Source organism: Cavia porcellus, unplaced genomic scaffold (genome assembly GCF_034190915.1).
Source record: "Cavia porcellus strain 051 isolate PalLab524CR breed Dunkin Hartley unplaced genomic scaffold, mCavPor4.1 scaffold_17, whole genome shotgun sequence".
Classification (NCBI taxonomy): Eukaryota; Metazoa; Chordata; class Mammalia; order Rodentia; family Caviidae; genus Cavia; species Cavia porcellus.
Genome location: NW_026947500.1, coordinates 73,483,031 through 73,498,951, shown reverse-complemented (window position 1 = coordinate 73,498,951; position 15,921 = coordinate 73,483,031). Strand labels below are relative to the sequence as shown.

The 15,921-nt window shown below is 58.6% G+C and overlaps 1 protein-coding gene across 2 annotated transcripts in view; it reads right to left on the bottom strand.

Moving 5' to 3' along the window:
• The window catches only part of Atcay (ATCAY kinesin light chain interacting caytaxin), a 19,797-nt gene extending 5,518 nt beyond the window's left edge, over positions 1-14,279 (bottom strand). Inside the window, exons 1-12 of one of the 2 annotated variants that reach the window (XM_063228911.1) lie at positions 14,009-14,279; positions 11,824-11,939; positions 9,018-9,076; positions 7,145-7,366; positions 5,625-5,810; positions 5,455-5,557; positions 4,747-4,878; positions 3,331-3,417; positions 2,509-2,607; positions 2,192-2,227; positions 1,605-1,676; positions 669-701 (exon numbers count right to left, since the gene is read on the bottom strand). In XM_063228911.1, the coding sequence (XP_063084981.1) occupies positions 669-701; positions 1,605-1,676; positions 2,192-2,227; positions 2,509-2,607; positions 3,331-3,417; positions 4,747-4,878; positions 5,455-5,557; positions 5,625-5,810; positions 7,145-7,366; positions 9,018-9,076; positions 11,824-11,900 (1,106 nt within the window). In that variant the 5' untranslated portion in view covers positions 11,901-11,939; positions 14,009-14,279. The remainder of the gene's footprint in view (positions 1-668; positions 702-1,604; positions 1,677-2,191; positions 2,228-2,508; positions 2,608-3,330; positions 3,418-4,746; positions 4,879-5,454; positions 5,558-5,624; positions 5,811-7,144; positions 7,367-9,017; positions 9,077-11,823; positions 11,940-14,008) is intronic. The other variant, XM_063228912.1, reaches the window with a different exon arrangement.
• Between the last annotated feature and the right edge of the window lie 1,642 nt (positions 14,280-15,921).

The window sequence follows — 15,921 nt, the reverse complement described above, 5'->3', positions numbered from 1 at the left end:
ACTGATCTGCCCCATGTCTGAGGTTTCTTTCTCAGGCTGCGGCTTCCTGGGCCCCGCGGTTACCCTGCTGCTCCTATGAGACACCCTAAGATATGGGATCAAAATACATGGTGGCTTTAAAATAAAACTAAAGGCAATATTAATCATAGTGAAAAACGCACAGCCACCAGCATCCTCCGAATCCTCACTGTTTTGAACACACTTGTGCCCTGACCCTGGCTGCTTTCTGCAGCAGCTCTGGAGTCCTCGTTCCTCAGTGTCTTTACGAGACATGATCAAAAACATGGTGAATCCTGCAGCCAGGTGCCCTCGGACAGGAAGGGAAGGGAAGCGTGTGCTGTGGGCTCGGGGCCTCGGGGCAGCCAGGACGCAGGCGCTCAGGGGAAAGTTCAGACTCCAGAGCTGCTGCAGAGAGTGGGGAGCGTGCTGTGGTTTCCAGGCCCGTCGCAGGCTGACAAAGTGACCGCATGGGGAGCTGGGCCCTGGCACCTGCTGGGACCCTGTCTGGGTAACAGCGCGCCCTGGAGTTGTGCAGGGAAAGCTGCCCCGTTATGGTAACCGCGGCCTCTCTGGCTCCCTGCTGCAGGGTCTTCCACCCCCTGGAAGCCCTGGGACAGGATCCGTCCCTTCTTTCCAGGGAGGCCCCCACCACGCTGCACCCCACCTACCTTGTTTCCTGGTCGTCTGTGGCAGGAGCAGACCTGTGGGAGAGGGAAGCAGCCTAGAGTCAGTTGCCTGTTTTGAAAGAATCGGACATTTCCCACCTGTTGACTGAGGTTGCGAGCCCCAGGAGGGCTGATACTGCTTTGTCCTGGTCTGGTGCCCATGATGCAAGTGTCAGCGAGGATTTGCTGTGTAACAAATAAGCCAGGATGTACGGTGGTGAGGAAGTGGGTTGAGGCCCTATACTGCTGCAAAAATGAACCCACTATGTTGCTCAGAGTCTGCTGGATGTGGACAGGCTGAGCACCCTAGAGCCTAGACAAAGTCACTTTCCAGAACCTTCTCTGGAGGGCAAAACTTGGTCTTCCATGCATGCTGGATGCATAGAGGAGAGGGAGGAGGGAACTCCAGGGGACCCTGAGGACAGAAGCAACTACTGGAGACAGCATGTCCTTTTGGGGTATCAGAATATTTTACAACTAGTCGGGCATGGTGGCTCATGACTGTCATCCCAGCACTCGGGAGGCTGAGGCAGGAGGATCACTGTGAGTTTGAGACCAACCTGGGCTACAAAGTTAGCTCAAAGCCAGCCTAGACTGCATAGAGACCCTGTCACAAAAACACAAAAAAATTTTTAAAAAATATTCTAGAACTAGATGGTGGTGATGTTTGTACAATTTTATGTACCAGGTGTCCCATGAATTGTCCACTTTTGTATTTACTGTCTTGAGGCAGGGTCTCACTGTGTAGCCCAGGCTGGCCCCAAACTCACCGCAACCCTCCTGCCTCAGCCTCCCAAGTGCATTACAGGTGTGTGCGCCACCGTGCCCGGTCACCCAATTCATTTTTTGCCTCTGCAGCCAGGTCCTGACTTTCTCTCCGTGGGACTGGCAGGCCCTGGTGACTGTCACCTTCTGTCCCCATGGTCACCTAGTGCTTACCCGTCTTCGTCCAGCACTGCGTCTGGCTTTTCTTCAGGCCTGGGTAGGACAAACTCTGGCTGGGGCCTGGAGCTGTGGACAGACAGAGCCAGGTGACAGGAGGTGGCCTGCCGTCCTGGGCTGGGGCCTCTGGGCTGCCCCGGCCCCTCTGGTGAGCTGGCTAGAAGCCTAAGGACAGGTTGAAGACCGATCTATCTGTCTTTCTTTCTTTCTGTCGGTCTGTCTCTCTCTCTCTTTCGTATTGGGGAACAGAAGCCAGCCACACTCAACACCAAGCTACAACCAGCCCTTTTAATTTTCAGACAGGCTCTCACTTAATTTCCAGGCTGGGCTCACACTTGGAACCCTCCTGCCTCAGCCTCCCTAGTGCTGGGGCTGCAGGCGTGCGCCCCACACCCTGTGCTAAGCGCTTAGCGCTATTGCACACATCCGCTTCCAGCAGCACCGGGAAGCCATCGTGGAGGGCCGTGAGCCTCCTGGGGGTCAGTCACTGGGCCCGGTTGAGCACAGCCCCGGGGGACCCCTCTGTCCCCAGGAGAGCCCCGCTCAGCCCTGCGGAGTTGTCATGGAGCCCGGTCTGCACTGACCTCTCTCTCCTGGCTCGGACTCTTTCCTCTTCATACCTGAAAGACAGCAGAGGGCGTAGAACTCAGTCCTGTGGCCCGGGGCTCACAGAGATCCTCCTGCCTCAGCCTCCCCAGCCACTTTTGTGTTCTGTGTATTTTACCAAAGTTTGAAAACAGGAAACAGGGTAGGATGGTGCTGGAGACGGCTCCAGTCCCACCCCAGGCTCACGGTGGACCCCTCTGGAGGTCTGGGGTGCAGAGCATACACCGCGCTGCTCATTGGTGGCCTTGGCAGTGGGGACCCGGGGCGTCTGGGCGGGGATCGCCCTGCCACTCACAGGAGGACACAGTCCGGGATCTGCACATGCTCCATGGGGATGAGCTGCTCCAGCTCCTCCAGGCTGTGCACGTACTGGATCTTATTGATGAACTTGACACTGGTGGGAGGAGAGGTGTGAGGGCAGCCTCCGTGCAGCCTCGGCAACACCCACAGGCCCACACTCCCTCAGAGGCCAGCACCTGAGCTCAGCCTCACGCCTTGCCCTGGGAAGAAGGCGTATAACCCTTCCGTGCTTGGTGACAGGGACGGTTTTGGATTATTCCTGTCACTGCTCATCTGCTTTCTGTGGTACTGGGGATGCAAGCCGGGGTCCCTGCATATTGCTGGGCTCTATCCCTGAGTGACACCCCCACAGCACTTTTTAATTTCTTATTTTGAGACAACGTCTTCCTAAATTTCTCCAACCTGAGATTCTCCTGCCTCAGCCTCCCAGAGTGCTGGGATGCCATGTGTGTGTCACCACACAGCTAGGACCTAGGGCTCCCTTCTCTCTCTCCCTCCTCTTCCAGTCCAATCAGGATCTTAACTCTAGAATAAACCATAACAGAGTGCATCACAGCATTTTCAAGTCCTATGAATCACTGAACCTGAAGGTGGCCCTGGGGACGCCTGGGTCACACATGTGCTGGGTCTCAAAGAAGACTTGTGGTTTTGGAGCATTTTGCATTCCCAGATCGCTGCCACTCAGCACACATAACATTTTAGATGGCTTGAGGCAGTAATGCCTCTGGGTGCCAGAGAAGCTGCCAGTGCATCGAAACACACCCAGGTCCACACCACAGCCTCATGGGACCAGCATGGCCCCAGCTCCTCGGCTCACCTGATGAAGGGCCGGGAGATGGCCAGCACGGTCCGGATGAACCAGGATGGGTGAACGATGATCAGGGACTTCAGATTTTTCCGCAGTCTGCATAGGACACAGAGGGAACAGGATGACCTTCTGGGGCGGGCCTCAGGGAGGGGGAGCCCAGGAGGCACAGAGCCACGCACCACTCTCTGCCCCTCACACCTGCATCTCCAGCCCCTTTAACCATTTTTTAATTCTCGCTAGGTTGCTAAGCTTCCCAGGCGGGCTCAAATGTGTGATTCTTCTGCCTCAGCCTCCCAGAGTCAAATCTCTACCCCATTCCAGGGGTTGTGGGTCCCATGGGGGACACAGACACAGCCCTTGTGTCCCTAAGAGTCCACAGTGGGTGGGGAGGGAAAGATCCCTACAGGGCAGAGCAGAATGATCAGGTGGTCAGTGTTTAAAGCAGCTACGATCATGTGGTCACTCTAGCGCAAAAAAAGGGGCCAAAATGGCCTTTGAGTTTCTCCGCTGACCCAAGTGCATGGACATGCTGCCTGGACCAATTTTAAAATCATTCCGAAGTTACTGATGATAATCAAGAGGTGGACACAGGCCGGTGCCCACTGACAGGAGAATGGACACATACAAGGTCAGGTCCATCTAATGGCTGGAATATTATTCAGCCAGGAAAAGGAAGGCAACTCCACACCTGCCACAGCACGATGGACCTCGAGGCCTGCTGCTCAGGGAACCGAGTCACAAAAGGACACACGCTGCAGGGTCCCCCTCCCAGGACAGACCCGGTGTCATTAGAGGATGTGGTTCCAGGTTGGGGAAGGCATAGAGGCTCAGTGTCAGGGGGAATGGAACACCTGGAGGTGGGTAGAGGGGAGGGTGAGAGGCGATCATATGAACATCTCTGACGGGGCGGTAATAGCCTGTGACCTGACCTGGAAACAGGGAAACCCAACTTGTCATAAATCGAGTTAGAGGAAAAAATGGTCCCTTCATCAGATCCTAAAAAGGGACATTTGGATTCAGACAGCCACGTGGTGAGATGGCCCTGTGACAACTGGAGGCAGAAGGCTGGGTGACAATTTGACAAGCTGAAGCCACCGAGGACTACAGCCGCCACCAGACTCAGGACCAGACTCAGGACCCCACGGCTTCTCCCCGGTGGCCCGGCAGGAGCCTGAGGCAGGAGGATCTCTGTGAGTTTGAGGCTGCCAATCAGTGTGGTGGCCCCGCTTGTGGGCTCAGGGTCGCTCGGCCTGGGTGAATTCACTTTCAGTTTTGTCCTGGGGGGTTTTGAGACAAGGTGTCCCTATGCAGGGCAGGCCGGCCTCCAGCTCACCAGGGCGCCCAGGCGCCCCTCCTGACTCAGCCTCGGGGCGGGTAACAGGCGAGCCGCTCTCTGCCCGAGGCCCGGGTCCTCCCCCGCCTCACCTCCGGTCGATCATCTGGTAACACTTCTTCAGCCAGCCGAGGCCCGGCATCCGCCGCCGCGGGGTGGCGCCGTTCAGGTACACGATCATGTAGTCCTCGGCCACCAGCAGCTCCAGGCTGCTGATCACGTACCTGGCCGGGAGGCGGGCGAGCGGGGTCGGGACGCGGCCGGCGCTGCCCGGAACGCGGGGTGCAGACCAGGCGCCCGGCTCCTTCCAAGCCTCGCACCCCAAGGGTGCAGGGTCAGCCCAACGCAGGCTGGGAGCGGGCGCCCCAGGGGTGGGGCCGGGCGTTGCGGCCCGCCTCTCCCTGGGGACCAGCAAGCCGCCTTTCCCGCCATGCCCGCCTTTTTTTTTTTTTGAGGCAGGGGCGTGTGGGGTAGCTCAGGCTGGCCTAGAATTCGTGATGCTGATGGTGGTCACAATACAGTGACCCTCATAAAACAGGCTGCTATGTGGGCGCGGTGATGCACCCCTACAGTGCCAGCACTGGAGGCCGAGGCAGGAGGATCAGCACAAGCTCCGGGCCAGCCTGGGCTGCAGACTAGTGACACCTGCTTCCAAAAAAAATACAAAACCAGACAAACTAACATACAGCCGGCTGCTGGCGCCTAGGCGGTGTGCTCACGCCCTGCCTTCCCTGGCCCCGGGCGGCACCCCTGAGCCCCAGCGAGGCCCCCAGCCCTGGCCCCGCCGCCCCGGGACTCACAGGAACAGGTTCTCCATGATGTAGTGGTAGTCGGGGGCGCCGCTGTCCGGGAGGAAGCAGGCGGCAAAGACGATGATGGCGTTGAGGCCTTCCCCGTAGTACCCTGCGGAGGGGGGCGGCTGAGCGCGCTGCGGGGCCGGGCCGCCTCCCCGGGCCCCCGCGGGCCTCACCTCCGTGGGTGACCACCTTCATGTAGGGCCGGATCATGTGCAGGTCGATGCGGTGCTCCTGCTCCCCGATGATCACCGTGCGCCACAGCCGCCCGTTGGCCGCGCCGCCCTCCTCTGTGGCGCCGTCTCCGAACAGGTCTGCGCTGTTCCCCGGCATGTTCTTGGCGGTGGCCACAGGGGTGTCATCTGGGGGAGGTGGGCGGAGGGGACTTGGAGTCGGATGTCACCCTAACCCCGGCCCGGGCACCTTCCTCTCCTGATTCCTGCTGGTGCAAACACCGCCACCTCCAGGAAGCCCCCAGGACTGCGCTTCAGGCGGCAGGCGTCCTGCACCCCCTGCGCCTTCCCCACCGTTGTCCTCTGGACGGTCACTTCCCCGGCCACCTTCCTTCCCACAATGTGCGCATCGGAGCCTGAGGACCCGGAGGAGCGGCCCGGGGCCCTCTGTGTCAGCGCCCACCCATCTGCTGGCCTTTTGCTCTGTTCTCTCCCTCCTGGCCCCGGGTCAGAGCTCTTCCCCTGTATTTTGCTGACTGACTGCATCAGGGCGGTTGGTTGGGAGAAAAATCATGGCTGGGAGTTCAGAAAAAACACACCCGAGCCGGGGGCAGTGATGGATGTCTGCTATTCCAGCTACTGGGGAGGCTGAGGCAGGAGGGTTTTGGGTTCGAGGCCAACCTAGGCAAATTAGCCAGACTCTGTCTCAATCTAAAAAATAAAAAGGGCCTGGGGTGTGGCTTGAGAGTGAGACCTTCCCTAGCATGTGTGAGGCCCTGGTGGCTCCGGGACGTCAGCCCGACTCCTCCTGGGGACCTCGGAGTCCCACGGAAGCTGTGTCCCTCCCCATCTCTGCCTGGCTCCCTGACCCAGGCCCATCACACAGGACCTCAGCTCCAGTGACAGCGCCCAGCTGGCCTGGCCGCCTTGGAGACCAGACCCGGCTCGGGGAGCCTCAGCCAGGCCTCTGCTCATGGCCCTGGGGACACTGAGGCCAGGTTCCCTGTGGGGCATCCTGGGCACTGCAGGGTGCTGAGCAGCGTCCTTGGCCCCCACTCACTCCAGCCATGGACAGCCACGTGTGTCCCCAGACGGGGCTTCTTCTTCCCCTGTCACCCAGGCCAGTGCCCTGTGTGTGCAGGTTTCCTCAGTCACCCCCTGTCACTGGCAGGGTCTGTGTCTGTCAGTCATTTGGTCCCCGTGACCCCAGTGCCACAGTCAGGACTGGTCCAGGGGACCTCGTGTTCCCCACGACACTCACAAGGGCACAGGAAAACAGTGAGCCAGCAGGGCGCGCCTGTCCTCCCAGCACTCGGGAGGCTGAGGCAGGAGGATCTCTGAGTCGGAGCTCAGCCTGGGCTTCCTCTCAAACCAGGCTTCCCACAAAAACAAGAACACAGGAAAACAGGCAACTGCAGGACGACGACCTTCCCACAGGAGCTCTGGGCCCCGAGGGAGAGCCTGGGCCCCTGGACGGTTCCGGATGTGGGCAGGGGCGCCCCGAGGAGCCCCTCAACCTTCACCTTCCCACTCCAGGTCGTTCCCATTTCCCAGGAACTCCAGCGAGTCGGTCTCATCCGGGGTTTCGATGTCGTCCACGTTGATGTCCAGGTCATCGGGGGTGTCCAGGAAGTCATCGGACAGCAGGGAGCCTTCGCTCTGGTCCAGGGAGATGTTGATCTCGGGGGCCACCAGCGTCTTCCTCTTCCGATGGGCTCCACCGAAGTTCAGCACGCTGGGCGGGGCTGCGGGCCCGGGAAGGCACAGGGCTGACCCTCCTGCCTCAGCCTCCCGAGTGCTGGGCCGCCCGGCACCCACCGCCGCGCCTAACCTGTCCCCTCTGAAAGCAGTTTCCCTCTTCCCGGGGTTAAGCCAAGCCGAGATCAGGCTGAGCAGAGCTGGTCCTGGGAAGTGAGCCCGGGGGCAAAGCCACCCCGTGTCCCCAAGGCAAAGTCCAAAACAGAGATGGACTTTCCGGGGGACCCTGGCCGCGTCCCCTGGCCTCGCTTCATGGACCTCTTGGATCTCTTCCCCTCAGCTGGGAGCTGAGCTTCAGGAGGAATTGGCGCCACATTTTCCCCAGAGCCCGTCACCCCAGCCTCCCCAGAGGCTGAGGCAGGAGCATTTCCAGTTTGAGTCTCCGGGGCCCCCTACCTTCTTCATGGGAAGTGGGGCTCAGGAGGTGAATTTACTGAATTTGGTAAAAAATTTGCTCTCAGCCAAGCGTGGCGGCTCACACCTGTCATCCCAGCACTGGGAGGCTGAGGCAGGAGGATTGTTGTGAGTTCGAGACCAGCCTGGGCTACAAAGTGAGCTCAAGGCCGGCCTGAGCTGCATAGCGAGACCCTGTCTCAAAAAGATTAAAAACAAAACATAACAAATTGTGCTCTCTCCTCCCACAGGGGTAAAACTGCAGGCCACAGTGCAGGACAGGCTGCGGGTGTGTGGACGTGACACTGGTCACTAGCAGGGACAGCATGAAGCAGGGAGGCGGTGACGGCAGCAGCACGTGGCCCTCAGGGCTGAGACTGGAGCCAAAGAGGATTATTCTCAAGCCCTGAAAGCGAGTGGAATTTGGCCTTAATTAAAAAAAAAAAGGCAAAAACAAAAACATCAATGGAATTTGCCCTAAATACAAAGAAGCAGGAGGTGTGGGGCGCAGGGCTGCTCTCCAGGCACCCCAGCACTCGGCACTCGGGAAGCTGAGGCAGGAGGATCCCAGTGAGCTCAAAGCCAGCCGGGCTGCAGTGAGAGCCGGTCTCAAACACCAGGAAACAAACGAACCAGTCCATCGAGCGGGTTTGTCACAGATGGAACAGGGCGGGTCCTAGCATGTCCAGTGACTGCTGTCCCATTGAAGGGAAGGTTAGGACAGACAGACATGTGGGGAGAAGAGGCCGTGACCACCGAGGCAGAGATCGGGGTGACCCTCCCACGGCTCAGTCTCCTGGTCTTCACAGGCTGGTGGCTCAGTGGTGAGCACTTGCCTGGCAGGTGCAAAGGCCCTGAGTTCTGCCTTCTGCACCAACTAAGAACAACTAAGCCCCACTCCTCCGATCTTTCCCAACTGCAAAGGAACCTTGGCTGGTTTCTGAGGAGCACAGATTTGGGGCTTATTGGGGCTCCGCATGCAGGAAGCAGGCACTGTTATTGGTGTGTGATCCCCCAGGGTCCCCAGGTCCACGCCCTGCTGGAGGCCCACGGTGGAGTCCACACAGCAAGGTCCCCACACAGCTTGGCCTCCTGGCTCGGCAGGGTGCAGGGCGGGGTGCTGTGTGGCCTCAGGCCAGGCGCACCCCTTTCTGGTGGGCCAAGACCCTGGAGTTGGGCTCTGTCCCAGGTGGGGCGGGCCCCCGGCCCCCCAGCCACCACGCCCACCTCTGGGTGTAGACTTACAGGACGCCTCTTCCCCGGGGCTCCCCAGCAACTCCATGCCGGCCTCCTCTGGGAGTGGCCTGCGACCCCAACGAGCAGACAGCGACATCCAGGCGGCAGGTGTGACACGGTCAGGGCAGCAGACAGAGCAAGAGGTCAACAAAACAGTCAGATGTGGGACCTCCTGGGAAGTCACAACATCCGTGCTCGGGGACCCCTTTCTAATCGTCAGATTAACCGGATGCTTCTCAGGACTCTTTGCTTCTTAAACTTGTATTTGTATTTTTAATTTGTCAGAACTGGGGGTAGAACCCAGGGTCTCACAAGTTGCCCAGGCTTGAACTTGAGATCCTCCTGCCTCAGCCTCCCAGAGTGCCAGGATCACCGGCTTGGCTTACACCACTGCGCCTGGCTTAGAGGGAGTCTCGGACAGAGCAAGCTGAGGCCCCGCCAGAACAAGGACTTTGTCTCCCACTGTGCTGTGACTCTGTCCCCTCTGAAATGTAAATCGAATTCTCCATGAGGTGACCCAGTGGATGCCACCTCTGACAAGCTGGGATCCGTGTGGCAGGCAAATACATTAAAAAGTACCGTGGCTGATGGCACATGACTGTTTTTTTAAAGTCCATTTTATTTTGGGGACAAAAAGAAAAAAGAAACAAATTTCAACAAAATTATCTCAATGATTCGGGAGGCTGGGGCAGAAGCATCTCAAATGGAAACCCAGTCTGGGCGACTTAGCGAGAACTTTTCTCAAAGATTAAAAAATACAGCCAGAGGTCCTGCTGCCCGCCTGTAATCCCAGCACTCAAGATGCTGAGGCAGGAGAATCTCTGCAAGTTGAAGCCCTGCCTGAGCTCCAGAGAGATACCGTCTCACAAAAAGACCAAGAGAAAAAAAATTTCTCAAAAGAATTAAGAGACACCAAGGGCTGGGACTGCGGCCCCGAGTTTCACACTCAGTTCTTTGATTTTAATCTGTACTGGGCCTAGTTTTTTCCTACCTACATAGCATTTTTAAAATATGAAAATGTATTATTAATGTCTTTTCATTAGCATGTTTATTTATTTGTCTTTTTGAGACAGGGTCTCACCGGGCAGCTCAGGCTGGCCCTGAGCTCACTTTGGAGCCCAGGCTGGTCTCAAACTCCCAGCGATCCTCCTGTCTCAGCCTCCCGAGTGCTGGATGAGGACGTGCCTGGCTTTGTGGGTATGTTTCTGCATTGTGTGAATTAACACTTAGTTATTCAGTCAAGTTTTCACTGAGAATCTGGGGGGTCTGTAGCTTCAGGGACTCCCCAGCTGAAGACCCAAAAGGCAAACACCGAGGAAGGGGGGACTCTGTGATCAAACCCGAATCTTCCCTTGTGGGGCCCACGGCTGTGCAGCCCAAGGCATCGGTAAGTCATGGGCGCCGAGGAGGCCCTAAGCAAAGGAGTGTGTGGTGCGCTGCCCGGCATGCCCTGGGAGGCTGAGGCAGGAGGACTGTGAGTCTGAGCCCAGCCTGGGCAACTGAGTGACTTCACGACCTTGACTCAAGACAAAAAAAATGGAAAGGGCTGGGAGCACAGGCCAGCACTGCCTGGAGCCCACGGCCCTGTGTGGCCGCCGCTGGGCTCGCCTTGAGGAGCTGTGCTCATTCCTCCCCGAGGGACGAGAGACGGGAGGCAGAGGACTCACGGGCCTCACGGGCGCAGCTCCAGCTGGCAGCGTCACAGGGCATGGTGTGCACAGGAGCCCACTGTCCTGCCGGGGACCCTGCAGCTGGGGGACTCACTGGAAAGACACCCTGGCTCCCGCTCAGCTGGCCTGGTCCCCATTTACAGCTGCATTCAGCCCTGTTCCATCCCCAGCAGGCTTGGGGAGACAGCTTTTATTTATTTTTCTAAATTTTTAAATTTTTTTCAAGTCACTAGGGTTGAGCCCAGGACATTTGCACGGAGCTTTGGGTGTGTGTGTGTGGGGGGGGGGTTCTGTTTGGTGGGAAGAGAGGGACAGACCAGATAACCACACAAAGTGTCCAGCACAGGCGATGGTTGAGTTTGTCCCCCCAGACGTGTAGGTGTTGGCAGCTTGGTTCTTGGGACACGCTGACACCTTTAAGAGGCGGAGCCTAAGGGGAGGCCTTTTGGTCACTGGGGGCGTGGCCTCTGAAGGCCCCAAGAGAGTTCTCGGGGCACTCTGATTGGCTGTTCAGAGTGTCCTAAGAAATCCGTTAAAGTGCCCAGCACCCGCCCCTTGTGGCTTCCTCCTCCTCCTCTTTCTGCTCCCATTTCTGGCTCCTAGAACCTCTTTTCTTTATCAAGCGAGCTGCCTCTGCCAAATCATCATAGGAACAGAAAGGACTCACACACAGCACAGCTTCTGTGACAGATCCCCACAGACCCAGCCCCCCAAAACCTCCTACGACTCAGCTTCGTAATTCCAGAGGCGGGAAGCGAATCCAAAATCAGCCTTGCTGAGCTGCAGTGCAGCTAGGGGACCCTGCAGAGCCTGGGGGGAATTGGCACCCACCTGTCCCAGCCGTTTTATTTTTAAATTTTATTTTATTTTTATTTTTGTAGTACTGAGACCCAAGCCCTGGGCCCTGGCACTCAGCTGTATCCCCAGCCCTTTAATACATTTTGCTTCCAATCAAGGTCTCACTAAGTTGCTAAGTGGAACTTGTGGCCTTCCTGCTCAGCCTCCCAAGAAGCTGAGGTGACAGGCGTGCACCGCTAGCACCTTGATGGCACGAGAGGCTCTCAACGACGCTGGCAGCACCTCCCTTGGGCCACCCCCTCCCCGGGTGCTGGGCCATGCGTGGCCCAGCCCCACCCCCATCCTACCTGGGAAGATCCTCGTCCTGCCATTCGTCCCGCACATCCACGTTCTCCATCCGGAGCGTGGCCTCCGTGGTCCCCATGGGAGCCGGAGAGAGGGGCTGGTTGAGGCAGGAAGCACCCTGAAGGACGAATGGGTTTCACTGGCAAGGATGGCAGGAACCACCCCTCCCTCTGTCTGCAGCATCGGGGGAAGGGGGTGGATCTGCAGGGAGTTTGTGCGTCATCTCATTGAGTCATTGCCTGTATCCTCGTGTCACAGATGAAGCAATAGGCAGAGAGGGGCTGAGGGCTTCCGGGTGGGTATGGAGTTTGAACCCAGGTTAGGACCTCAGCCTCCTGCTACCAACTCCTCTTCACTGAGACCTCTGAAGCTCACTCTCCCCAGAACAAGCAATTATCAAAACAGATTCACTCTTGCTCTCTTACTTTGGCCCTCACCCAAGAAACAATGAAATCAACAACAACAGTAATTTAGACTAAAGTGTGAATGACTGCTATGGTCGGTTCATTTTCCCAGTACGTACTGACACTTTCAAAAAGCACTTGGCCCACTCCAACTCTCTTCTCCCTGCCCCAGGTCATCTGCCCTGCCCTGTATTCTTTCATAAATCTTGACAACCTGCAGATGCTGGGGCTAAGAAAGCGATGTGGAAAGAGCTTGGGCCTTCCAAGTCAGATTAAAATCATTATCAAGCATACAACGCAGGCTTGGTTTTTATTGTGCTGAGCCTCTGCCCGGGGTAGGCACTGGGTCCTGGCTTCAGCACCCTGCTGGCTTGTGACAGAATCAGAGCAGGCAAGGGAAATTGGCTTTATATCTACCTCAAGGAATGACAGACTCCCAAACCCTTCACCTCTGTGCCTCAGTTTCCCTGTCTGTAATGAGACCGTTGAATGGGAGAGGACCCCTCTGAGACGCTCCAGGTATCACATTCCAGGATATTGGGCCCCCTCCTTTCAGTTCACATCTGGGGACCCACCTCCCCTCACCCCCTGGAGGCACTCAGTGTGCACAGGGGTTTGGAGTTGCATTCCCGGGCAGAGGTCAGGGAAGCTTCTCCGCTTCCCATAATGCCCTGAGAATGACCTGACCTCAAGGCTGGGCAAAGCTGTTAGGAAAGGAAGCAGAGTCAGGCTGGTGACGGGCACCCGTCACACCAGCATGAGGGAGGCTGAGGCAGGAGGGCCAGCCCGGGTGACATAGTGAGACCCGGCCTCAGAAAAGCAAAATCAAAGGCCCAGGATGCAGCTCAGCAGCCCAGCGCCTGCCTGGCAAACGCAAGTCCCTAAGTTTGATGCCTGGTGTCAGTAAAAGGGAAAAACAAAACAAAACAAAAACACAAAGGAAGGGAAAGGGAAGAGCCCTGTCTGGGCTCCGTCACTGTGACTAGCTCCTCCCACCGCCAGTAGCCCATCTGTGACCTGCCTGAGGTCCCAGCAGTGGCTGGGTGTGTCCCTCCAGCCCGAGACCACAGGGGGACCCCTCGGAGGCCGAGGACCAGGGCACGGCAGGCTGTCCCCAGTTCCGGTGAATGGCTCCCCCCCTCTCATGGTCAATGTCGTCACTCATTGATGGAGGAGGGATGCTGACACGCAGTATGAGAGAAAAAATCCCTTCCGGAGGCGCCCTGTCCTCTCTGGCCGGCCGAGGCCCGGCTCCCCGCTGCAGCAGGGTCCCCGCCAGGCCTTAGCCGGCCTGGAGCGGGGTGTGAGCTGACCTTCGGGGACCTGCGTCTCCCCCGCCTCCAGCCCCGGCCCTGGGCAGCGGTCCCCAGCGCGGCCCGCACACCCCTGTTCCTGCCAGGTACCAGCCAAGACGGCGACATCACGGGACGACCCTGCAGGGCTCGCCACAGCCCCGGGGCCGAATTCTTGGCGCACTGCACAGAAATCCAGAAAAACACGCCGGGCGTGGTGGCGCCCCTCACCCAGCAGCCGGAGGCTGAGGCAGGAGGGTTGCAGGGAGGAGAGGGCGGCTGTGCTCTTCGGGCGTCCTTCCGCCCTGCTCCGGGATGCAAACCTTCACCCACACGTTTATGTAAATTTCCCGTCCACACCCGCAGCCGCCCGGTCCCCCGGGTGTCACAAACGGGGGGCCAGCAGGCTTGCCGCGCCCGAGCCCCAGCGCGTTCTGCACCGAGCACCCGGCCCCTGCCCCTTCCCCGCGCCGCACCCGGGAAGCCCTCACCTCCGCGTCACTGGCGGACAAAGGCGCGCAGCCCTCGCGGTCCCCGGGCCACGGCCACGCAGGACGCTCGCGGGGGCATCCGAGCAAGGTCACCCGGCCCCGCGGGCCGCCTGCTGCAGGCCTGGGTGGGGGGCAGGGCCGATGCGGTCAGCGGGGGGCTCCGGGTGCCCCAGCAGTCGCCCTGCCCCTTGGCATCGCGGTCCCGGAGCCGTCTGCTCCTCCTCCTCGTCCCGCGGCCCTGCGAGCCTTTGTGCACCGCGGGTGGGAGCGGGCGGGGGCGGGAGGAGGGAGGCCCCGCCTCCTGTCAGCATCCGCGCCTCGCCATTGGCTGAGCGGGATGCCACTCTGCCGGCCGCCGGGAGAGGAGGGAGGGAGCAGGGGAGGGGGAGGGGCAAGCGCAGGAGCGGTTTTCTGATGGCGCATCTTGAATGTAAACGCCAAACAGGGCACAGACACAGAAATCCAAGCCGGAGGAGGGAGCCTCGCTCCTTACAGGGTGCGGGGAGGGGCGGCATTTTTTTTCTTTTTTAAAAAAGACCGAGGAGCGGGGTGTACTAGCGCTGGCCTGTAACCCCAGCATTTGGGAAGCTGAGGCAGGAGGATCACTGGCAGTTGGGTGCGGGGAGGGGCCAACCTGGGCTACAAAAGAAGTTCAGGGCTGGCCTGGATTACGTAAAGAGACGCTGTCTGTTGAGGCTGAGGCGGAGGATCGCTGGGAGTTCGAGACCAGCCTGTGGGCTACCACGGGAGCGCCAGGCCAGCCTGCACTGCACAGCGAGACCCTGCCTCCAAAACAAACAAACAAACAAACACCAAACGAAAATGAGGGCTCCGCTCCTGGTCCGCAGCCGCCCACCAGCGGGGCACCCTGGGAGGAGCGACCTTGCCAGGTCCCAGCTTTGCTCAGAGGCCTCCGGGCGTGGCGAAGGCTCTGCCAACCTCTCTGGCATTGCTGGCTTTATTTCCTGACCCCGCCGCGGCCGGACGGTTACCTCGCCCTCAAACACCCGGCCTCAGCTCAGCCTGCGGCCTGTCCCTGTGACCCGATTTGGAAGAAGGGTTTCTGCAAAGGCGATGGGGCTAAGGATCCGGGAGGTCTTCTTAGGTTAGGCGGGTGCTCAACCTAACCTGGGGCCCCCCACCCACCCAGGAGAGAGTTCTCCTTTGGGTTCCAGAAGGAGCCAATTCCTCCTGACAGCTTGACTTCACATTCTGGACCCCAAGGGTGAGTGAACAGGTACCTATTGTTTTTAAGTCTCCTTTTGTGGCTGTTTGTTAGTCAGTCGGGAAAGAAGGACTTGATTCCAACTGACAAGAATGTGTGCTGGGCCCTTACGGAGATTTGTTGGTATAGGGCAGGAGCGTGGGCAATGTGAGCTGGGTTCCAAGGCGACAGTAGGAGTTCAATGGATGAAGGAGAAAGCGTTCAGGGGTTCAGAAGGAGTCCAGAAGCGGCGTGCAGCTTCGCAGCCCGCCTCTCCCTCCGCAGCCCTGGGCGCTGTCCCTGGTCCTGACCGTCGTGTGGCTCTTGCTTGGCTCCTCGGCTTTCTGTCCTGCTTTGCTTTTAAACGTGTTCACACAAAACTGACTTTTAAACCGATTCCAAATGCACAGTTCAGAGGCACTGAGCGCAAGGGGAGCCTCTGCCCCTTCCAGTCCCGGCGCTACCGTCCTCTTTCCTGTCTCCCCGAGAGTGAGCCCTGTCGTAGATGTTCTGTGGTGGCTGCCTTCCCTCGCTTTCCTTCGTGTCTTCCGGGGCCATCTGTGCTGTGTCTGAATCTCCTTTTATTGGCTGAGTAATATTCTACTGGGTATATAAAGCCTCTGGTTGCGAATTCAATGTCAGAGAACCCAGAGTGTGTGTTAAATAGTGAGCGTCTACACACAGACAGACAGCAGACAGACAGACACTG